The sequence below is a fragment of the Hordeum vulgare genome, chromosome 7H (assembly GCF_904849725.1).
Source record: "Hordeum vulgare subsp. vulgare chromosome 7H, MorexV3_pseudomolecules_assembly, whole genome shotgun sequence".
Taxonomy (NCBI): Eukaryota; Viridiplantae; Streptophyta; class Magnoliopsida; order Poales; family Poaceae; genus Hordeum; species Hordeum vulgare.
Genome location: NC_058524.1, coordinates 94310524 through 94333881, shown reverse-complemented (window position 1 = coordinate 94333881; position 23358 = coordinate 94310524). Strand labels below are relative to the sequence as shown.

Sequence of the window (23358 nt, the reverse complement as noted above, 5' to 3'; positions counted from 1 at the left end):
GATAGGACTAGGCCTTCTCTCTCTTTCTCGCATTGCTGCAGTCAGTCCGCATATAAACCCCTCTTTTGATACTGATGCATACTTAACATAGTTCTGATGTGAGTCTTGCAAGTACTTTGGATGAGTACTCACCGTTGCTTTGCTCCCCCTTTGTCCCCTTGATCCATTGTTGCGACCAGATGATGGAGCCTAGGAGATGGAGTATCCCGCCGACGACGCGTGCTACCCCGACGGTGCCTACTACTACGTGGAGGCCGTTGAAGACTAGGAGTAGTTTAGGAGGCTCCCAGGCAGGACGCCTCGCCTCGTTTGATCGTTGTATATTTTGTTCTAGCCTTCTCTAAGCACCTCATGTTTAATGTTTGTACTCAGGTATTTGTTGCTTCCGTTGACTTGTGTGTTTCTCGAGCATTTGTATTCTAGACCTCGAGGCCCCTGGATTGTAATATGAAGCTTGTATGTTTTATTTGTGTCTAGAGTTATGTTGTGATATCTTCCCGTGAGTTTGAGATTGATCGTGCGCATTTGCATGTATGATTAGCGTACGATCAAATCGAGGGTGTCACAAGTTGGTATCAGAGCCGACTATCTGTAGGTAGCCCGCTTTCCAACTCCTTGGCCGAAGTTGATTCTACTTCTTGAAAAACTTACTAACTTTGATGTTGTGGCTTACGGGCCGCATCTCAATTGGGTGGTATTAATATCTTTTACTCCTTTTCTATACTCTGGGTTCTACTCTCTCTTCTCTTTCGGGTTAAAGATTTTTCTAACTCTAACTCTATGTTCTCGTAAATACTTCCTCCCAGAGAGCCCTGCATTCCAGCCGATGGCCTGATTCATTAGAAGACTTCGAAGATACTCTCCGATGTTCTCTCGGAAGCTGGTGCTCATCGCTTCTGCGATTTCCGTTCCTCCATCAACCCTTATGGATGACTGCATACAAATGTTGTTCATACCTTCTTTCCCAATTGCTCTTGTTTTACGAGATGCAACGAATTATCTTATCGGGGATCCGTCCATCATCAGTTGTCATGGGTTTTGAAAGTTCTTCGAATTACTATTTTGATCATTCGAAATCCCCAGTAGCCTATTGCTCTTGACCTTTCTCACCTGCTTGCATTATGGTTAAATCCATATGTCTAGCCGCATTCATTAAAATCCTTTGTGATTTTCCTGTGATCTTATTGATTCTACCTTTGTGTGAATGCACACAATCATCTGTTGATACTAATAAATTATCTTTCCGGCTCTGACGTCGTTCCAGACAGAGTTGGTTCTCGACAAATCAACTTTGGTTGGTTGTCCATCTAAGTCCATTCAACTTACTTGTATTTGATCGGAGCATCTGATAAAGATACACCAACCTGGAAATCCTAATCCCTTTGGTAATTAAGTATCGGTATTTTTCAGTTGTTCTATTAACCCGATGCATTACATCCTATCTCCTCTGATTGAGTACCGATACCCACATCAGGTCCTTTGTGGACTTCCGGACCCATTGCCGGGTTATTATCCGACGGCATCCTTTACATTCAAAAAATTCTTGTGATATTGTTCCCCTGATACATAATGACATTGGTAAGTTGTGTCTTCTCCTTCTGATGAGTTGAATCCTATGCTTTTGTCGGCCATGCTCTATTGTCAAGCATGTGTTAATTACTCTTAAAGTTTGTGGTGTATGTTCCTAAGATGCCCCGATGGGTTGAACCTATGCCTTCCTAAATAAATAAGAACCTGAAGAGTTTTCACGAGACTTACTCTTCTGGTGTTTGGCCAGATAATTCTTTCAAAGCTACGACCTGATCAAAGGCGAGGAGTAAATGGCAGGTGATGCATTGATGAAGTGGGAGTCCACCTTGAACTTTGTGTTCATGCCTATGGAAACGACGTTCATCTTACCATAGAAGCTTCTCGTATCAATAATCATTCATTTTGTGGTTTAATTTGGTATCTGTGATCTTGTCCTTTGCAATCGTGGTTCCAACCATGTTGTCCCACCTTGAATTCATTCTCAGACGAGTTAAAGTACTTGTATTCTTTGGATCAATACATCGATCCAAGCCTTAATGTTGATCTACCTGCAAGTATTATCCCTTGTAGCTCGAGGATATCACGGAGCTACATAACTTCTTGTGAGCTCCTCATCAACTATGATATTTTCATTAATTCCAGTTTTCCTCGTGTTTTGAGTCATTGGACACTCAAGGATACCGATAACTGAATCGAGTACGCATTGCAATCCAACAACTCTTAGTAATCTTCTTTGCTTACGAGGTTGTACTCGATCATGTCATTCCAAACTGTTAAACTACATCATCATCGTCATGTTGGAGCTTGACCATGCTATCTATGTCCTCCATCTCTGGAACACATTTCCAACTGTGTGTTAAGCTCACATCGAGCTTCACATCATATTGGTTGTCTTGAAAGGCAATTTTGATTTTGAGCTAGCAGTCTTAAGTATGTTTCCGACAATCTTTAGCTTCACCATTCCTTTGCTTGATGTCATCGCTGATCGATTACATCTTCTTGAAGCTTCTCGACAAATGTGTCGTGATCATCATCAGCATTTCGAGCTCTTGCAGGGTATCAATCGAATGCATATTGAGAAATACCATCCCTTCCCCTTGATGAATTGTATTATCATCGACATGCTTGTTGCCTTCCCTCCAACACAAACATGTTCATGTTTTGTGTTGTCCCTTAAGTTCCTTGCTATTCAGCTTATGTTATCTTTTACCTTGGTGTATTACCATATTTATGTCAAGAATGTTGTGAGCATCATTGCACCTCTTAATAATTCTTGATATAGTGATACTTCTTGCCATCACCGTTCATTCTTGGTCCCCGTGTTGTTTCTAACTGGAATACCGACAAGTGGACTCTGATGTGTGATTCCAATACTTCTGGCAACCCTATTGCCTTGAGATTAATGACTCATAGTTTCATTCTTGGTGTGTCAGATGTCGACTCACCATTCTAGCAATGGTCGTGCTACTCATTCAGTATTTTCGAGTGCACCCTTTGACCAATGTTTAATTTTTGTTGTTCCCTCGAGCATACGACATTATACCATTTGATTTGACAAATGCTATCTCCTTGATATTATAATTTTGGAAATTCATCCCTCTCAAAATCTTGAGGGATTGTTTTTTAGCCCATCAGCCACACCCTCTACTTATTCATGGTTCACAATGAAGCCCTTGGATATCTTTGTGCCTAGCTCATGAAGAATATGGTTGATAGAAGAAGTGTTTTCCCAAAGTTCACGTGCACTCTTGCCACCGTGAATATGTGAAAGTTTTGTTTCTCCTCCTCTCGGGAAATACCAAATCATTCACGCATGTGCGAAGTGTTATATGTTTTGAAGATTTGCTATATTCACTTCATATAACTTCTCTTAGCACCCCAAGCCACTGACTGATTTGATCAAGGAAAAGAAGTTCCTTCATAAGAGCTAATCGAGGCTTACGCAAGGGCCTTGGTATCCTCGATGATGATTCTCAAAACAGAATGCAGTTGCATTGTGTTGTAACAATTCCACGTGGGCACGAATGTCTTGACATTGTGTTCATGTGACTTACAATCCAACTGATGATCCAAAACTTCCTTCCATAGTTCATATCCCAAGAATCTTGCATTATCATCTCGTCTGTTTTTGGTGGTCCCCTTTTCTTCTCAAACACCCTGAGAATGAGGTATCCTGACACCAATCAGATCTAAATCACGGGTAGATATGATGGTTGGAACATTTTCCAATAATTATAACCTTGGTCCTTGTGTAACCCGGTACGGTGATGTGTTGTCCAGCACACCTGATCGAAGGACCTATTGTTATATTATCCCGAATTGTAAGGCTAACCATTCTTCCATGGGGAAATTGTATGATTTATTTTATAAGTTGATCATGATGGATCCCTTGTGTACCCAAAGTCCGACCCTTATATGACGGACATGTCGATGCTACCTCGAAGCACGAATGTGGTACTTCAGTTGTCGACAGAAACATTGGAAGTGCAATGCTAAATTGTTCCTGATCAATTATCCAAACCACATGGTATGGATAAACATCATGATTCTTCTTGCCCTTTTATCAAAATGGTTATGTACTTGATGACCTATCATGTATACCATATTGTGTATTTTCCTCGGGAATGGTATACTCTAAAACTTGTGTGTGTGAACACATTTTCCTTTCCATTGGTCTGTTTGACTTTTCTTGTGGAATAACTTATGGGCTATTCCCTGCTTAGGTAACAACCTCAGTATACAACTCTGTCAGTAAGACCCTGTTACTATTATGGATATCATTTCGGTAGCCGCGGTGGATGAGAACTTTGCCTATTGGTCCGCCTCATTTCAGTGAGCAGGAAAATGGTTCTATTCGTTCCCCGCCCTTGGTACCGATGTTGTTGCCAACATAACAGGTTATCCTCTGACATGTCTTGCTACCAATAACGTACAAGATGTCACCCCTCTGCCTACTCTCGGCCCACATGGTGGACCCATAACCCAAAGTTCCACAGGATCGAAACCTGACTCTCTTGTACATCTTTTACTCCAAAGTATCCTTTACACTTGGATTCGTGTGGAGTTCTAGAGCCATCGTTCAATGGACTGATCACTCTTTGGTCTGGATATTATCCAACATGCCGAAGATCAAGTCTGCATTATTCATGAGAATCCGAAGGCTGCTCAGTCTCGTCAGAAAAGTTAGTATGACCGTCAACATCAAGATATGGTCTATCAACCTGGCGAAAAGGCTTATCTTCGCGTCACACCAATGAGAGGTGCACACCGCTTTCGGATCAAGGGCAAGTTAGCTCCTCGTTATATTGGTCCTTTCACTGTTCTCGAAAGGCATGGAAGAGTGGCTTATCAATTGGAACCACCGGGGAACCTTTCTCACATTCACGATGTCTTACATGTGTCTCAGCTCCGCCGCTGCTTCAAAGATCCCATTCGAGGAGTGGATCATGATATGCTTGAGTTGCAACAAGACCTCTCTTATAAAGAGCATCCGGTCCGCATTCTCGATCAGGCTGATTGTCAGACTTGTCGCAAAGTCACCAAGCTCCTTAAAGTGGAGTGGTCAACTCATTCCGAAGATGAAGCCACTCGGGAACGCGCGGATCATCTTCATGATGAATACCCCGAGCTCTTTCCTTCTACCTCTTAATTCTCAGGACGAGAATTCTTATTAGTAGGGGAGAGTTGTGACATCCTCAGCTTTTGCTACAGTGATCTCTGTAATTAAGCTACAATGATCCTATGCTAATGATGCCATGTCACCACTGTTACTGTTGTTAACCACGCGTTAACCCAACCATATTCAAATTCAAATTCAAATTTAAAGTCAAGATTCAACTTTGTCAAACATGTAAACAAAAAATGTTCAAACTGTGGCAAATATTCTCTCGATATCTGTCATGTTGAAACCACATTTTTATTAAGTGGTTAAAAACCCTAACATAAATAAAACAGTAGCTAAAACAATTAATTAAATGCTTTTAACTAAAAAAACTAATTTATTGTTGTGCGAAACTTTTTGGGGCAGTGGCATAATTATTAAAACTAAATTAGGAACTAGTTAGATAAAAAAACAAAAAATAATAATTAGAACAAAAAATAAAATAAAAAGAAAGGGGGAGACCCTCCCCACCCCACTGGGTCGGCCCCAACCGGCCCATCTAATCAACCCCGGCCAGCCCACCCCAATCCGTGGGGTATTTAACCCCATGAACCCTAGCCTCACTCACCCATCTCCCCCACTCATTCCCTCCCAGCCGCCAGGAAACTCCACGAGGGAGCCAGCCTTGCCAGCTCCCTCTCCCTCGCTCGCCAGCCCCCCTCGCCAGCATCCCCTCGTGCACCTCCCCCTCCTTGTTCGCCAGGGGCCCTGCCCTCGTTCCCCACCGAGGCGTTGCCCCAGTGTCAGGCCCTCGCTCAGCCTTCCCTCGGCCTCCACCTACACCATCACCCCTCGCTCGAGCCTCTCCCTCGACCTCCCCATCGCCCTCAGCAACCACGGCCGACACCGGACCACACCAGCCGGCCTCCTCCACCCCACCGGCCGGCATCTCCTCCACCATCGGCCGGCCCCTCCTCCACCTCATCGGCCGACCACCACCACTACCACCTGCACCACCGCCGCACCACCTCGCCGGTCGGCCTGCGCCATCATCGCCTGGCCTCCTCCTCCACCGGCACCGCCACCCTCGACCCCGCCATCGTCGTCCTCGCCGGACTGCCACGACGCCGGCCTCACTAGATCACCCCTTGCCGGATTCGACCATTCCAGTCGGCCCCAGCTCCACCGCCCCCTTTGGTTGCCTCCACCGCAGTCCACCTCGACGACGAGCCTATGCATCCTCTACAGGCGCAGTGGGCCCACGGGGCTCTTCCCCTCCCCCTCTCTCGTCGCACTCCGGCCACCCCGGCCATGGCCGCGCTGGCCCCGAGCCCCTCCTGTTGCATCTGCTTGCTGCTAGCTGCGCTGGCTGCTGCTGTTTTGTTGCTGCAGCTGCTATGCACCTGCATGCAAGTGAATACCCATGCATTGGACAAAACCTTGGAGTTTCTTTGTAGATCATTAAAAACTTTAGCAAAAAACGCCGAGTATTTTGGCAAAATGAATACCCAGAATGAATATATGTATGTAAGCATGTGTATGTGAATATATGTACAGATGTATGTATGTATGTAAAAACGTATGGACATATGAAAATATGTATGAATATATATGTATGTGCTCTCTCTCTCAATGACATGCGGGGCCATGCTCCTAAAACCAAAAATTAAGATAAGTAAATAATAATAGTATAGTTTTATAAATATTTAATAACAATAAATTAATTAATTGGATTAATTATTTAGTTAAAACACTTATTACTGTTTGGGATATTTAGGATTTAATAATAATAGATAAATAAGTATTTAGCTAATTCTAATGTGTAAGCTTAGGTAAATTAATTACTTAAACTATTTGCTAAATCTGTTTACTAAAATATATTAAATAACCTAAGCGGAGTATGATAGCTCGGTCCCACCCCGCTAATTAACTTGATTAAATATTTATTTAACCTTAATACTAAATGTGCATATGACACATGGGATCCACTAGTCAGTTTGACCAGTCAAACCTTGTTAACTAGTGATGTGAGCATGGCATCATGCTGACGTCATAATTGTATTTCATTGAATTGATATAATCTATTTTAATTTCTGAATATTGAAAAAAACTTTAAAAAATAATATTAAATAAACCGTAAGTCGGATGAAAATATTTTGAACATGAAAGTTGATCAGCAGAGCGAGACGAACCCGGTTACACTATCCGCTCGTCTGTCCGCGTCCCTAGTATAGCAAACATGGAACTTTTCCATCATTTTCGTCTGGCCGGTAGTAGCCGAAGACCTGGGGGATATCATCTGATATTTTCCCGATCCGTCTATGACAGATGTTACTGCGTTAGCTCATGCCTAACGCTGCCTTTAGTCATGTCTTGCTTTGTGATGCTTTTGATTGTTCTGTTATTTATTGTGTTTCCCCTATGCTACTTCCTTTCCGGTAGACCCCGAGACCGATGATGATCCGGTGATCGACTACTTCCCGGTCGAGGATCCGATTTATTTGCAGAGCAACCACGCAAGCAAACCCCCCTTGATCATTCCTATATCGCCCATTTCTTTCTCCCTCATGCTTGCATTAGTATTTTGCTGGTGTTGTAGTTAGCTCCTATATCTGATGCATAGCCTAATTTTGATGAACTGCTACTTTTAGTACTGCACCTTAAAACTTCTTAGAGTAGGTGGGTCAGTCATCCCCTCTGACCCCTTAGTCCAGTTGCCACGCATTATTGTCGAGTCTCGATCCCTGATCGACGAGCCAAGACCCGACACAGCACTTACACCCCCCTTAGTTGTGCGGCGCTGCAGAGCTACTATCGTGTATTGAGGGTGACACCTCGCAAAGTACTCAGGATGATATCTCTGTAGTACAGCTGGTCGGTTGTGGTTATCGAGGGTGATTCCTCCTTCACCACTCCCGACGATGACTCTGTCGTGCAACCCCTCAAGTGTGAGACCCTCGAGGGTGATTCCTCTAAGTCCACCTTGACGGTTACATCTTTCGGAATCCAACGAGGGTGATATCTCAGATCCCACGGATGTTACAACCACATAATTACTTGACCATGATACTGGGAACATTGATGAATAATGTCTGGCGGGTGGATTCCCGCGTGGTTGTATCGTTTAATTAATTAAAATGTTAATGGATTTGGGTATTTGATCTGGGTTGGTCAGAGATCTTTTCGCACTAACCAGCTACGCGGGAGAAGTTATGGGTACTCGGCATCGTAGTATCAGCCGAACCTCTTCAGACGTCAGCAATGGAGCGGCGCGTGCCCGAGTGGTCCGTATATGCATCGCGCTTGTAATAAGGGGTGCTAGGACTGACATCGGCCGCCCTCGCATCGTGCACGAGTGCAAAGTGTGATGGGCCCATGACCCCTGCGCTCTTAGGATTTAGACCGGCGGGCTGGCCTCTCTGTTGAGTCTAGGTGGGGCTGCGACGCGTCGATATTCCGAGGCCGGGCATGACCCAAAATAGTGTGTTCGGCCAGTGTGTTATCGAGCATGACAAGGAATATGTTGTGCACCCCTGCACGGAAGAACTTATCTATTCGTATAGCCGTGTCCACGGTTACAAGACGACTTGGAGTTGTGCCCCCGATCTTATACAACTACATTTGTTACTTAACTGGAATAGTTGCTCCGGGATTGCTTCCTTGTAGGTTGTTGATAGAGCATAATATATCTCCATATGTGGTTTTGGTAATTGATGACAATCCCTATGGACTAATGGTTGCCTTAAGTTATATTTATAGGATTTGTCCATAGGCACTTCTTGAAGTCCATATGTTGGGTTCAAGGAGTTTATATGTTGACCAAGATGTTATTCAAGGTATTATCCAAAGAATGGTCATAGAAACACTAGGTTGATCAAGATCTCATACTAAGAACAAATCAAGATGATCAACACACAAAGCGTATAAGATGTACCGAGAGGGATCAAGTGATCCCATGGTATGGTAAGCATTGTCCATTACGTGTTTGTGTACTAACCCATGGTCTTTGTGAGACTCCTATGTGGGGGGTTAGGTGTGTTTCCATTGGGCTTGCGTCAAAAGGAAGATCTCATACAACCCATGAAGGATGACGTCAAGTGGTGATCGTCATCAAGATTGTGGTGTGCAAGTTCAAGTGGATCAGCACGAATATATCATTGAAACTATTGTCAATGATCATGTGTTGATAAGGACAATCTCATGTGCTAACAAGGACAAGATCAAGATAAGCATTCCTGAGCACTACATGCTTGAGTCTTGTGGATGTTCACATGGTGGACAAATGAAGATAAGTACATAAGCTAGGCTTTCCACATTGTGTATGGGAAAGCTACTTGAAGACTTCATCATGTCCTGCTTTCAACTTGAGCCAAGAAGGAACAACAACATCAAGCTCAGGTGAAAGGGCTAACTCAAAGGTATCAGTTCCTTTGACGTTAGTGGTGCGGAGTGATGATCAGCGAATAAAAGTATACACTCAAGTATGGATCATCAGTACTCTTTTATGATTCTTGAGTCCTTAGGGATCCCGCACTATTAAGAGGGGATCACAGGTTTTGCGATGAACTTGCTCAAACTACAAACTTCACTTTCTGCTCAGACCACATCTCCACTGCTTTGTTGTTCTCTGTAAACAGAACCAGTGCCTCGGACATCCGGTTTCCTCCGGACGTCCGAGGGCCGGACGACCGACTAGTTCAGAAATCCGGAATCCTATACCAGAGAAATCTAAGCCATATAACTCGGACTTCCGGCTCCCTCCGGACGTCCGAGGCCCGGATGTCCGGCTAAGTCCCGGAAATCCGGAAGCCTGCACCAGTAGAAGTTGTGCACTATATCTCGGAAATCCGGCTCCCTCCGGACGTCCGAGGGCCGGACGTCCGGCCAAGCTCCGGAAATCCGGTAGTCAACACCAGTAGTTTGCGTGCACTATATCTCGGAAATCCGGCTACCTCCGGACGTCCGAGCGCCGGACGTCCGACATCCGTCGGAAATCCGAAAGCCACCACCAGTAAAAATTGTGCTGTATAACACGGACTTCCGAGCCACTCCGGACGTCCGTATGCTGATGAATTCAAATATATTCAGGCACATCTACAGGCCTCGGACGACCGACCCCGGTCGAACGTCCGGCCGCTGACAAACTCAGAAGAGTTCCAGTCATGGCTACAGGTCTCGGACGTCCGGCCGCTGTCGGACGTCCGGTCCCTTGCGGACGCCCGGACTTCCGACAATTGTCGGACGTCCGGACCCTGTGTGACTTAAAAGTACCCCCCCCCCAACGGCTCTTTTTCTCTCCACACTATAAATGCCCCCCTCCCACTTCGTGAGAGGGTGGCCCAACACAGCCTTAACCTCATAAGAACACATTTCCACCTCACACACATTTTCTCACTCCGAATCTTAGATCCCAAGAGCATTTGTGAGCCCCTTTGAGAGTTGTTCCAATCAAAAGATAGATCTTCTCCCTCTCCTTCTCTCAACCTAAGCTATTTGTGATTTGAGCAAGTTTTGAGCATTCCCCGTGATCTTATTACTCTTGGAGGTTGGAGACTCCTAGGCGGTAGGAGTTCTTCGGAGAGGAATCAATTCGTGTGATTTCCCCCGGAAAAGTTTGTGAGGGTTTGGAAGCCACCTCAAAGGCTTACCACTAGTGGTTGAGAAACGCCTTCGTGGTGTTATCTCAAAGGGAGAATAGGGTGAGCCTTCGTGGCGTTGGTGTGCCTTCGTGGTAACATCCACCTCTCTAACGGTGACTAGCTTCCCTCCAAGGAAGTGAACATCGGGATACATCTTCGTCTCAGTGACCTTGGTTATCCTTAACCCTAACTCCTTACTTGTGGTTTACTTGTGTTATTTGAGCATACATACATTGCATATTGCTTGTGCTCATTATATTGTGTTGGCCATTTCTTGTACAAGATTAATCATTCAAGCATACCCTCTATATCCACACGTACATACTTGCAGCCGTTGATATACCGTGTGATATAGTGTGATCTAGTATCATGTGTAGTTCACCTACTTGTCGTGTGATATAGCTCAAGTAAGTTTGTGTAACTTACTTGTGCTTGTTAGTAACTGCATTGTGCCCATCTTGGTAGATCGTGTCGTTGATACACGTTGCAGTGCCTAGTGCATTTAGGATTTGTGCTTGACAGTACCCTCTTAGTTTATTTCCGCATTAAGTTCAAGCCAAATCTGAATAAGTTTTTAAAATAGCCTATTCACCCCCCCCCCTCTAGGCGTCATCGAGGTCTTTTCAGTTGTCAAGGGAGAATCTCTGGGCGTGACCTCATATTAATTATTGTTGTAACAATATGACTATTAAAATTGTGTTACATGTTCTACTCTCGTCTATTGCTGCAAGACCCGTGAAGATGCTAGTCTTCGATAGGACTAGGCCTTCTCTCTCTTTCTCGCATTGCTGCACTCAGTCCACATATAAACCCCTCCTTTGATACTGAAGCATACTTAGCATAGTTCTGATGTCAGTCTTGCGAGTACTTTGGATGAGTACTCACTGTTGCTTTGCTCCCCCTTTGTCCCCTTGATCCGTTGCTGCGACCAGATGATGGAGCCTAGGATATGGAGTATCCCGTCGACGACGCCTGCTACCCCGACGGTGCCTACTACTACGTGGAGGCCGCTGAAGACCAGGAGTAGTTTAGGAGGCTCCCAGGAAGGAGGCCTTGACTCGTTCGATCGTTGGATCTTTTGTGCTAGCCTTCTCTAAGGCACCTCATGTTTAATGGCTGTACTCAGATATTTGTTGCTTCCGCTGACTCATGTGTTCCTCGAGATTATGTATTCTAGACCTCGAGGCCCGTGGCTTGTAATATGAATCTTGTATGTTTTATTTGTGTCTAGAGTTGTGTTGTGATATCTTCCCGTGAGTCCTTGAGCTTGGTCGTACGCATTTGCGTGTATGATTAGCGTACGATCAAATCGAGGGCGTCACACCAGCCCATCTAGGGGTTGGTTCCCTTCCACTCTTGGCCCACGTAGCCTTTCGGGGCTGGTGGCTCTTCCTGGTTGACCCCCGGAACCCTTCCGGTGGTCCCGGTACAATACCGACGATCTCCCAAACTCTTTCGGCGATCAAAACTCCACTTCCTATATATGAATCTTTACCTACGGACCATTCCAGAACTCCTCTTGACGTCCGGGATCTCATCTGGGAATCCGAACAACCTTTGGTAACCACGTGTACTATTCCCATAACAACTCTAGCGTCATCGAACCTTATGTGTGTAGACCCTACGGGTTCGGGAACCATGCGGACATGACTGAGACACTTCTTCGGTCCATAACCAATAGCAGGGTCTGGATATCCATGTTGGCTCCCACATGTTCCACGATGATCTTATCGGATGAACCACGATGTCGGGGATTCAGTCAATCCCGTATGCAATTCCCTTTGTCTACCTGTGTGATACTTGCCCGAGATTCGATCGTTGGTATCTCTATACTTTGTTCAATCTCGTTACCGGCAAGTCTCTTTACTCGTTCCATAACACATCATCCCGTGGCTAAATCCTTAGTCACATTGAGCTCATTATGATGATGCCGAGTGGGCCCAGAGATACCTCTCCGTCACACGGAGTGACAAATCCCTGTCTCAATTCGTACCAACCCAACACACATTTTCGGAGATACATGTAGTGCACCTTTATAATCACCCAGTTATATTGTGACGTTTGATACACCCAAAGCACTCCTACGGTATCCGGGAGTTGTACAATCTCATGGTCTAAGGAAATGATACTTGACATTAGAAAAGCTTTAGCAGACGAACAATACGATCTAGTGTTATGCTTAGGACTGGGTCTTGTCCATCACATCATTCTCCTAATGATGTGATCCCGTTATCAATGGCATCCAATGTCCATAATGAGGAAACCATGATCATCTATTGATCAACGAGCTAGCCAACTAGAGGCTCACTAGGACACATTGTGATCTATTATTACGGTTTCTGGTTAATACAATTATAGCATGAATAATAGACAATTATCATGAGGAAATATAATAATAACCACTTTATTATTGCCTCTCGGGCATATTTCCAACACGCGCCTCGCACATACCTGCGCCCGCTGGCGCAAATCGCCCTCACCTTTCCCTCGCCTCAACGATCCACTGCAGCTCGCCACCGGTCCATGTCCACGGTTGCACGCAGCGTAGCTTGCCCCCACCTTCCTCGTGCTTGTACATGGTATCGAAGCTCGTCGTCCTAGCTCGCAGATGCCTATGCGAGCCACGACAGCTCGCGACCCTAAAAGGGGGCTGAAGATGGTGCACACAAGCAACCTGTAAGTCATGTTTACTGTGATGTTTTATCTGTTCTTGGATTGAATTTGGAAATTAGATAAAGACTATCATAAACTACTTGCTGCAATATGTTTTGTTGTACTTGTTTTAGCTTATTCAAAGATATGAAATGGAATTGTAGGTAGAAGTGCAGTATGTAAACCACAAATTTAGAAGTGGCAGTATGTAGACCTCAATTTTTATTACACTGGCAAGGGAGAGACATATGGACACTTCAACCATGATTGATAGATGAACAGGAAATAAGTTCACATCCCATAAAATAAAGTGATAAGTTCACATAAGGAGTGCATAGATAAAACTAAAATTACTTCACGGCTCCGAGAAATTAGAGAAATTGAGGTCACATAGAAGAAGACTACTTGTGATTTCACTTCTCACATCACTATAATATTAATTTCGTAGAGACGAGTCATCCATTTTGTAGCTTCCTCTTTGGTGTAAGCTTCTTTGTTGGAGCTGCAGTCGGCATCCTCTTTGGAGTCAGTTCCTTTGCTGGAGCTGCTACCAGCATCCTCTTTAGAGTCAGTTTCTCCAAGGGCAATCTTCACTTGACTTATAGAACCCTCTAAATCTCTTCTTATCTGACCTCTTCGTGCCTAGATCAAACTCCTCATTGATGGCAAATTGCCTTACTTCTAACCTAAATTCCTTCATTGATGGATACATAGTGTCCAAGTCCATTGTTGGGTGGCCCTTGTCATATGTGATGACTACTTCATTTGGTATGGCGTCGCTAACAGGAATGGCAACATCAACATCTTCATTATCGGTCCCATGCTCAACCATTCTATGATGCTTTGATTCGGTCTTGCTTCTTTTTCTCTTCCTCATCCTTTAAACCCAAAATCTCACACAGTTGATCCTCACTCAGTAGTTCAATTCTACCTTCATCATCATGTGTCTCTACTATTTGTAAGTTATCCCAGTCGACTTCTATGATATGTGGTGTTGGTTGTATAGTTGAAGAGGCCTCAACCAATAAATATGGATTATCAGTACTGCTGCCTAGCGCGACCTCCGAATCATGCCTATTCCAAACAAGTAGGAAAACATAAACACAAGATTGAGTTAGTGATCATATTTTTACAATGCATATATCTATCGCAATATAAATTATCATATCCAATACAAAAAATTGTGTGATCATCCTCTAGTTCCTCACCATGATTTGCTACTTATATTCTCAGTTAGTGTTAACATTATGAACATTGCTTCTATTGTAATTTGGCAGCCTATTAATGCCACTAGGATAACAATGACTAATTGCCACTGCTTATGAATGGTACTTCCAATGTAAATTGCTTCTCAATAATCTGGTATATAATCCTTGATTTTTTATGTCAATGTGTATCAACACGGAGCATGCGAGGGATGAACACTATACTTCCCACATATTTCATACGTCACATGATAAGCTTTGTTGAACTAGAATCAAACACATGAACCGAGGGAAAGGTAAAACATAGTACCGTCCAACAAGATAGGGTTCCATGTCACCACTATGGTACATGGCAATGGCAGTCAGTGACGCCAAGGAGATCGGCGGCACGCGGCAAAAGGGAAGTTGGTGGTAGCCTCACGGCGTCGAGAAGATGGGGGAAACGTCCCGCTGATTGATGGAAGACATTAGGTGACCAGAGATTCGGCAGACACGATATCGCCGACGGGCATCACGCACACGTTCACTTCAGGGAGATCTCTCCTTCAAGTGTTGATTTGATTCCTAAGTGCGTGTAGATAGCATCAAGGGCACTTTGGTCCTTTGAGGTGACATGAAAAAAAGTCATGAAAAAAGAAAAAATGACATGGTAATCAAAGTGCACGTGAACTGAATGACATTTTTACAAAACCAATCTTGACAATGGCAATTTAGCGAAGCCCCATATTGAAAGTGGTAAATGACCAATTTTAGGAGCTCCTAATCGACGCCTTAAGCGCCGGCTAGGAGAACCAGCGCCCACACGCCCTACAAAATGGACCGGCCCAGTTTCAGGACGGGTTTTTTATAAAAAAGTAATAAAGCAAAAAAGAAAGTGAACACAAAGAGTTCATAAAAACAAAAAATGGTTTACAAATTTTGAAAGAAAAAGTTCACGAATTTGAAAAAAATCACTGTGATCTAAAAAAGTTCACATATTTTAAAAAAGTTCACAGATTTTAAAAACTCACTATGATCTAAAAAAAGTACATAAATTTTTAAAAAGTTCACGAATTTTGAAAATTTGTTCATTAATTTGGAAAAGGGTTTTAAAAAGTTCATTGAACTGGAAAAAAGTTCACAAAGCTTAAAAAACTTCAACAATTTCAAAAAAATCATCAAATTTGAAAAAAATTCATCAATATTCAAAAAAGTTCATACAATTTTAATTAAAAAATCGTAAAATTGTGAAAAAGGTTCATTGATTTGGAAAAATGTTTGTTCATTTGAAAAAATGTTAATAAAAAAGGCTGTGCTATTTTAAAATAATAATAATAATATAAAAAAATTAAAATGAAAATGAATAAGTAATAAAAAGAGTAAAGAAAATAAGAAAATAAAAATAGAAAAAATAAGTCCTAAAAACCTAAATGAAAAACCCAATTTAGAAGGAAAACGTTTTCCTCCTGCCGACGGATTGCACATGAAGGATCTATCGTCTTGTATGCCTGCCACGTGCCATGCTAGCTGCAAGCTTATCTTTTTGGTCAATGCCTTTTTATCCCATTCATTGATACTGTCCGTCTTCATTCATCTTTGTTTTTCTCCATCGCTTTGACTCTCTGCTTCTCTTTTCTGCAACATGATCTATGTTGCACAAATATTTTATAATATGATCCGTGTTGCAAAATTTTCTGTAGCAAGGTCTATGTTACAAAGATTTCCGCAACATAATCTTTGTTGCAAAAATAGAGGACCACATGCGACCGTTAGACTGCGACATCTGGTGATGATCCGCCGACCGTTGTTTTAGAAATTGTTTCTGCAATATGGTCGTTGTTTCTGTAACGTGATCGTTGTTTCTACAACGCGATTGTTGTTTCAGAAATTGTTTTTACAGCATGGCCATTGTTTCTACGACATGACCGTTGCATGGTGACGCTGGGCGTAGGTCTGTCAAAGAGGAAACTACACATGCGGCGGAACCTAGGATTTCATGATTTTTTCAGAGTGGACCAGAGATGTTGTTTCAGAAATTAACCCAGGCTTCTTGATGAGATCTCCTCGAAGACGACAGTTGAGCTCCCGCACACCTGCGGCGGGCTGATTTTGCGATGGGCTGGTGGCAGCGCCGCGCGGGGCGCAACTCTGTCAGGGCCGGGGAAGAGTGTTTAGTTTCTGCAACTGACCGCTTGTTGCGGGAAATAACGATTCACCATGCGGGATGCGGACGCTAGATCATACGGTTATCGAACGGTTATCAACTGGGGCATCCAACGACTATCCAAGTGACGGATAATTTATAGAAATCGACCGGCTGAAGTCGTAGTGTTCCCCAATTTAGAAAGCTTCGGAGAACTTCACAAAACTGAAAAAACCTTCCTCCTATTGAACCGACCGAACGCTGCAGTAAAGTACATTTTAACCGACGCCTGCGGCGTCAAATAGGATTTGCCCTAATTTTCACTATGTAGATAAGCCCTTTCGAATTATCGAGAGATTGAGTTTTCCTCTCTGTTTTCACGTCTGGGCCCACCCGTTGCCCTCGTCTGTTTCCTCTGGTTCGCGTGTTCGACTCATTCGACGACAACAACCAGAAAGCGCCGCCGCCTCGCAGTGCTTCCTCTTCCCCGGGCGCGCCGCACGTTTCCCCTGCACTCGGCCCGTTCCAACTCACAGGTCGCCCGACGCCCTGACCTCCCACCGTCAACAACACAATCCTAGTGCAGCAGCACCCATCCACAGCTACAGCCAGCAACTACAGCGGCGACAGCACGCCAGCGACGCGAGCGCACGGCCAACAAGCCGGCAGGAGCTTCGGGTCATTGTGCCTCCTGGCGCACGGTGCCGCGTAAGCTCGAGCGCACGGCTCCGGCCAATGCCCCGGCGAGGGCTCCAGAGCCGCCAGCGAGCCGGCCTGAGCGGGCGAGCGGCGCATGATCCGGAAAGGCTCCCCCCGTCTAAGCCCGCGCTCCCTGAAGCAAATCCATGGGAACCTGGTCGTTAAGGGCATCGCCTCGCGCCTCCAGCCGCTGCGGGACCTGCTGCTGGCCTGTGTCGCCTCGTTCCCCGGCACCATGGGCTACGCCCGCAAAGTGTTCGACGGAATCCCCCACCCGGACCTCTTCATGCACAACGTCATGGTCCGCGGCTACGCGCACGGGGGCGCGCCCGCCGCGGCCTTCGACCTGTACCGACGCATCGGGGCGGCTAGCCTGAGGCCCGACGCCTTCACGTTCTGCTACCTCCTACGGGCCAGCGCTGGCTTGCCGGGTTCCTGCGCCGGGTACCAGGTCCATGGCGTCGTCCTGAAGCTGGGTTTCTTGAACGATGCGTTTGTCAGGAATGCGCTTATCAACATGCACGCCAAGTGCGGGGATTTGCAGGTGGCCGGCGCGCTTCTTGATGAGGCCGGCGAGGGGGACGTCGTCGCGTGGTCGGCTGTCATAGCGGGGCATGCCGCTAGAGGTGACCTGGGCATTGCGCGGCAACTGTTTGATGATTGTCGGCACAAAGACTTGGTGTGTTGGAATGTGATGGTGGCAGCGTATGCTAAGCACGGTGAGATGGAGAAGGCGAGGGAGCTGATTGACCGTGCGCCGGAGACAGATGTGGTTTCATGGAACACGATTATCACCGGGTACGCCGTGAAGGGGATGCTGAAGGAAGCACTGGATGTGCTTGATGAAATGAAGTGTGCCGGCTGGATGCCTGATGAGGCCACTATTGTTAGCTTGCTTTCGTGTTGTGCGAACTTAGGGTCACTTGACGCAGGGATGATGATACATTCATTACACTTGGAAGGTAGACCATGCACAAGCATTGTTCTCGGAAATGCATTGTTATCAATGTACGCAAAGTGCGGAGATGTGCAGGCTGCATTGGAAGTCTTCAGCAGGACGAAGGAGAGGGACGTTTGGACATGGAACTCGATCATCGGTGGGCTGGCCTTCCATGGGCAAGCGGAACAGTCCATCCAATACTTCAACAAAATGCTTGAAGAAGGAATATGCCCAAATGCAGTTTCTTTCCTCTGTGTTCTTGGTGCATGCAGCCATGCTGGATTGGTTGAAGATGGTCAGAGATATTTCTCTTTGATGAAAGACAGGTACAGGATTGAGCCTAATGCAAAGCACTACAGTTGCATGGTGGATATGCTTGGCCGTACAGGCTTACTGGATGAAGCATTTGCAATTCTGAGCAGCATGAGGTGTGAACCTAGTGCTGTCATATGGAGGACTCTGCTTGGTGCCTGCAAAATCCACGGGAATGCAGCCCTTGGCAGACTGGCCAGGGAGAGGCTTCTAAGAATGAACGAAGATGCAAGCAGTGACTATGTATTGCTCTCTGGCATTTACGCATCATCTGATGAATGGTTTGGAGTGGAGACACTGCGGGGATCAATGGATGAAAGGGGGATAAGAAAGGTTGCTGGTTTTGCCCAGGTTGACCATAAAAGTACCTGCCTTCCAGCATTGTGATGTGTGGATATCCTACAGTGAACGTGTGGATTGTGTCCATGCTCAGCCTGTCATTTTATGCTCGGCCACCAGAAAGTGGAAAGAAGTAGCACCCTAGCAAGGAGGCCTAGAGAGTAAATCATATTCAAAACTGCCAAATGCTGGTGGTCTCACTTGGAGTTAGCAGCATCAGTGCAACTAGCAGGTATGTTGTTTCCAGCTGATGGCTTGCCTCCGTTTTCTCATCTAGTTATGAAGAAAATAACCAGCAACTACTATGAAAAGTATAGTACTCAATCCATGACGTTTATTTCTGTAAAGACTGTATAAGAAATACAAAGGACGATAGAGAAGAAGTAACACCGTAACACTATTGTAGAAGATGGTAGCAAGAGAATAGGCCCACACATTTACATGAAGGAAGCAAGTATAAGAACCACACATATCACACATAATTTTTTGTGGGGATATCACACTTATACTTCAGGAAGCAAATCATGGACTATTCGGTCTGGCGCCTGGCTAGGGCAATGGCTGAGAGTAAGATGAGCAGTATCAGCAGAACCATGGCTACAAAAGAGCCAGCCAGGGAGCCAGAGATACGCTCGCAGAAAGAATCCAACTGCTGGCAAATAGCAAGCCAGTTTGCCCTGACATTACCCTTGTGTGCTAAGTAGACAATAGATGTTGCTCCAGATGACGCTGATGTGACCAGAGCTAGCATTGCCTTCACAAGAAACACAAGGAAACTAAGTTAGTAGCTGATACAGTTATTGATGCAGGCTTCTCTTTCTTCTCTAGTATATAGTTTCATGCAGGATGGCATGATAGTAGTTGAAGTGTTCAACACTGACACACTTTGAATCAGAGCAACAAGTAGTCTTACCGCGTCGAAAATGATCAAGACCAGCCTGCTACATTCAGCCCCGCTCCTAATTATGTGCGCAACTGACAGTGGGAGCGAAAGGATGAGATAGGCGCTGACAACAGAATTTGCCACCACGAAGAACCTGTCAGCATACAATTCAAACAGTTGGAGCATCAGATCATATAACCTTATTCTATCTGAAAGTATATGCTTATCAGGTACTAAGGGATTCTTCCGCATGTACGTGAGAGCCGGGAGATCGCTGTATCGCGCCTTGAACTGGATGAACGGCGTGAACAGAGGAAGCGTCTCATTGGTGGTCCCCATGGCAATGGCGCTCGCGAGGGTGCAGACGACCGCGATGACGCGGAGTATGAGGTCCAGCATGGACACCCCTCTACTGACCCCCTTGCTCAGGGGTGCCTTGGAGGTCTCACCCTGCTCGCCGGTGTCCATTCTGGTATTATTTCTTAAGCTGCTGGACTGATCAAAACTCAAAACTGTTTCCCAGGTCTGAAGAAAACAGCCCATGCCCCCTGCTTATATATACACACATACATGGGGGGGCTGCCTCTGGATCAGGTCAATTTGGTGTTACAGCAGCTGGCGGTGCAAGGCGCCGCGTGCTGGTGCATGCTCCCAGGCGCATTTCGCCTGGTACCTGCTCCACATAGCTCCATGGAGACCAGTTTGCAATTGCATCGTTTCAGACAGAGCAGTTCTGTTGCTAGGCCTCCAATAACATGGGGATCGGCTCGTGTCTTGCTTCTGCAGGGGAGGCTTCAGCTGGACGTTGGTTAGCTAGCCCATGCCAGCTTCCGAAGCAACGGGATGCCCTGCTTTTTCGTAAGAGGAAGGGGTGGTACGCCATTTACGCAGAAGCCAGTTGATTCGGCTTATTGTTTCGTGCTTCTTCCAACTGAAAGAGCGGCGCCGGTCCCCTTGCTGCAAGGCTACGCGTAAGAGGAGCAGGAGGCAGGGCCACCTGTTCTGAGTTGACTCGCTGCATTATTTCTGCTTCTCTGGCTTGTGGATGGAAGTGCATCCACACCAGCAAACGATTCCGTGAATCCTTATGTTTGGACTGTTTTCTGTTGTCCTTGCTGATCTCGCCTTCTGGTTTTCTGCAAAGGCCAAGAAGATCTCGATTCCGTTGCTGCGCTTGTTTGCCATCATCGCTGAAAGTGCTATGTTGTAGCACTTGGTTGGGGGCAAAAATAACAAAAACAACGCCCCAAAATGCTTTCAAAAATAATCTTTTTGGAGCATTGATTTTGTTTTGTTGCCTAGCATTAGGAATGATTTTTTTCTTAACGGAAATTTGGACATGCATAAACATTGTTGTCAAAAAATCAGAATCCTTTTAACTTTCCCTTTTAAAACTTTGCTTACTGTTCATGGGTTGCATTTAAGCTGGGAGCAGAAACTTCACTTCTTGAGCATATAAAACGGACACTAGCAAAGATGTGAGGCTCCAGAAAATGCCAGTGGAGGCGGATCTCGTTATCAAAATACCATTTTCTATGGCGGGAAAAAATCGTATTTTTTTGCATAGACATACATGATTATTCGAATTTTTCTATGGCTTCACATCTCGTTTTGTATACTAGGTATGTAAAAAATTTCATAACATCACTGGGCCAATTTTTTTGTAGTTGGAATTTTGTTTCTTTACAGCCTAAAAATAACAATATTTTCAAAGAAAAAATACACATTCATTCTGAACACCTAAAAGCAAGATTTTTCTTTTGAACTTGTAAATAAAAAAGAAATACTGAGCCCGTGTCAGCCTCCATTTAGTCCAAACGCAATGAGGCTTTCCTTAGAAACAATGAGCCCCCATTAGATAAAAATGAGGCTCCCATTGCCTCACGTTTCAATGGCATGAAAGCATTTTCCACGACTCTTCTTCATTATTTATTTCACCCCTGGAAATCCTCGGTAGGTATGATATACCTAATAGCTAATGTTGCCAGTGGAGATTTGAAGAAACATTTAACTCCATTTTGGGACTAGAATGGTAAAATAATTAAAAATTCAGAGCACTGAAGCTTGCACCCTTGCATATTGATCTGTTCATATGAATTTTCTGCACACAGATAGTGCTCATTTTTTAAAACCCATCTACAAAGGTGGGGGATATGTATCTAAATCGTTACATTATAAGTACATTACATTTACAACGAACCAAATACAAATCGGCCCAAACGTTTACTGGAGTGAAATACCCTAGTTTTTTACATGAATATTTGCTTCTCAGACGCCCTCGTCGGTGTATGGCTAGCGAACCAACAAATGCCTGTAAAATACTCCCTCTGTCCCATACTGCAAGACGTTTGATGCCTGTAAAATACTCCCTCTGTCCCGTAATGCAAGACGTCTTTTGACATTCGTGTAGTGCCCAAAAACATTTTACATTATGGAACGGAGGAAGCAATACACTTGATTGATGAACACAAGTAATCAGCAACCATGTTTGATAGAAGTACAAAAACAATTTCCCACCACAAGAACACATCACATACAGCAATCAATTTTGCAAGAACACATCACATAGAAAAAAGATAAATGACAATTAAACAAGTTAATGATCCAAAGCATTCAGCAACCAGAGCTGCGAAAAAAACACTAAAACATAGCTTCAACATTCTTTCGATTTATTAAGCCTTCATACTTCATGCATCAGCATATTTGTTCCCTGGAGTCCACTTAGAGCCTCAGCGGAAGGATATTAAGGGTTCAGGAGGACTGAGAAGTTCATGGGCATTAAGGGTGCTAGTGGTGGTAGTAGTACCAGCTGCTGGCAGAGCAAGCTAACCAATCCAACAGAGTGGCCAAGCAGACTCCCACAGGGAAGAGCAATCAAATGTCCAGTTCTTAGTGGTGCACACAATGGAAATCATCAGGCAGCTAAACCAGAATGCTCCAATGACAAGGCCAAGTAAATTCAACAGCAAATGTCAACATGAAACGAGGAAAAGGCATCTATTTCCATTTGAGATGAGTTGATAGTCCAATCAACTACGATTACTACAAAACTGGGCATTCTGTGCACTTGCCATAGCCTTCATACTTTCTTTATCTTCAAACACTCGCCGGAGCCCGCCTAGCAAGGCTGGTGCAAGACCTCAAGATGTGTGTGTGTATATATATATGCATGCATGATCCAATTTATTGCTCAGATAAAATTGCTCAAGTATTTAGACAAGGGAGTAGGATCCAGCACAGCAGGCAAAGCCAAGCGAGCTTCAACGGACATGAGAAAGCATTCAGTTCTCCATTCTTTGTGCAAAGGTTAATCATCAGGCTGGCCAAGCACACAATGTTCCTTACTAGGATAGACGCATATCTGCTAATCTTGCTAATGCCCAAAGATGAGAACTACTTTTAATTACAACAGAATGCCTTAAAACAGTGAAAAGAG

The 23358-nt window shown here is 44.8% G+C and overlaps 2 protein-coding genes and 1 long non-coding RNA gene across 3 annotated transcripts; 2 read left to right on the top strand and 1 right to left on the bottom strand.

Annotated features, from left to right (window-relative positions):
- The first annotated feature begins 17161 nt into the window (after window positions 1-17161).
- Window positions 17162-19350, top strand: LOC123411111 (pentatricopeptide repeat-containing protein At5g15300-like). The gene has a single exon (XM_045104041.1). It carries the CDS (start codon window positions 17543-17545, stop codon window positions 19085-19087), a length of 1545 nt encoding a protein of 514 aa, XP_044959976.1. The 5' UTR covers window positions 17162-17542; the 3' UTR covers window positions 19088-19350.
- A 176-nt stretch (window positions 19351-19526) lies between these two features.
- Window positions 19527-20465, bottom strand: LOC123411112 (casparian strip membrane protein 2). Its single transcript, XM_045104042.1, has 3 exons — window positions 20179-20465; window positions 19953-20076; window positions 19527-19793 (listed from the first exon to the last, which is right to left on the bottom strand). The coding sequence occupies exons 1-3, from the start codon at window positions 20463-20465 to the stop codon at window positions 19569-19571; spliced, it is 636 nt and encodes a 211-aa protein (XP_044959977.1). The 3' UTR covers window positions 19527-19568.
- On the top strand, window positions 20274-21091 carry LOC123411113. The gene is made up of 2 exons (XR_006613190.1): window positions 20274-20364; window positions 20446-21091. It is a non-coding gene; the product is annotated as an uncharacterized LOC123411113 (long non-coding RNA).
- Window positions 21092-23358: the final 2267 nt, after the last annotated feature.

Bases quoted from the DNA above. Each gene is read 5' to 3' on its own strand.
- LOC123411111 (XM_045104041.1), top strand. From the start codon at position 17,543: ATGATCCGGAAAGGCTCCCCCCGTCTAAGCCCGCGCTCCCTGAAGCAA.
- LOC123411112 (XM_045104042.1), bottom strand. From the start codon at position 20,465: ATGGGCTGTTTTCTTCAGACCTGGGAAACAGTTTTGAGTTTTGATCAG. The intron at 20,077-20,178 runs GTACATGCGGAA...GTATGCTGACAG, and splicing joins AGCGATCTCCCGGCTCTCAC to GTTCTTCGTGGTGGCAAATT. The intron at 19,794-19,952 runs GTAAGACTACTT...TTTCTTGTGAAG, and splicing joins TCTTGATCATTTTCGACGCG to GCAATGCTAGCTCTGGTCAC.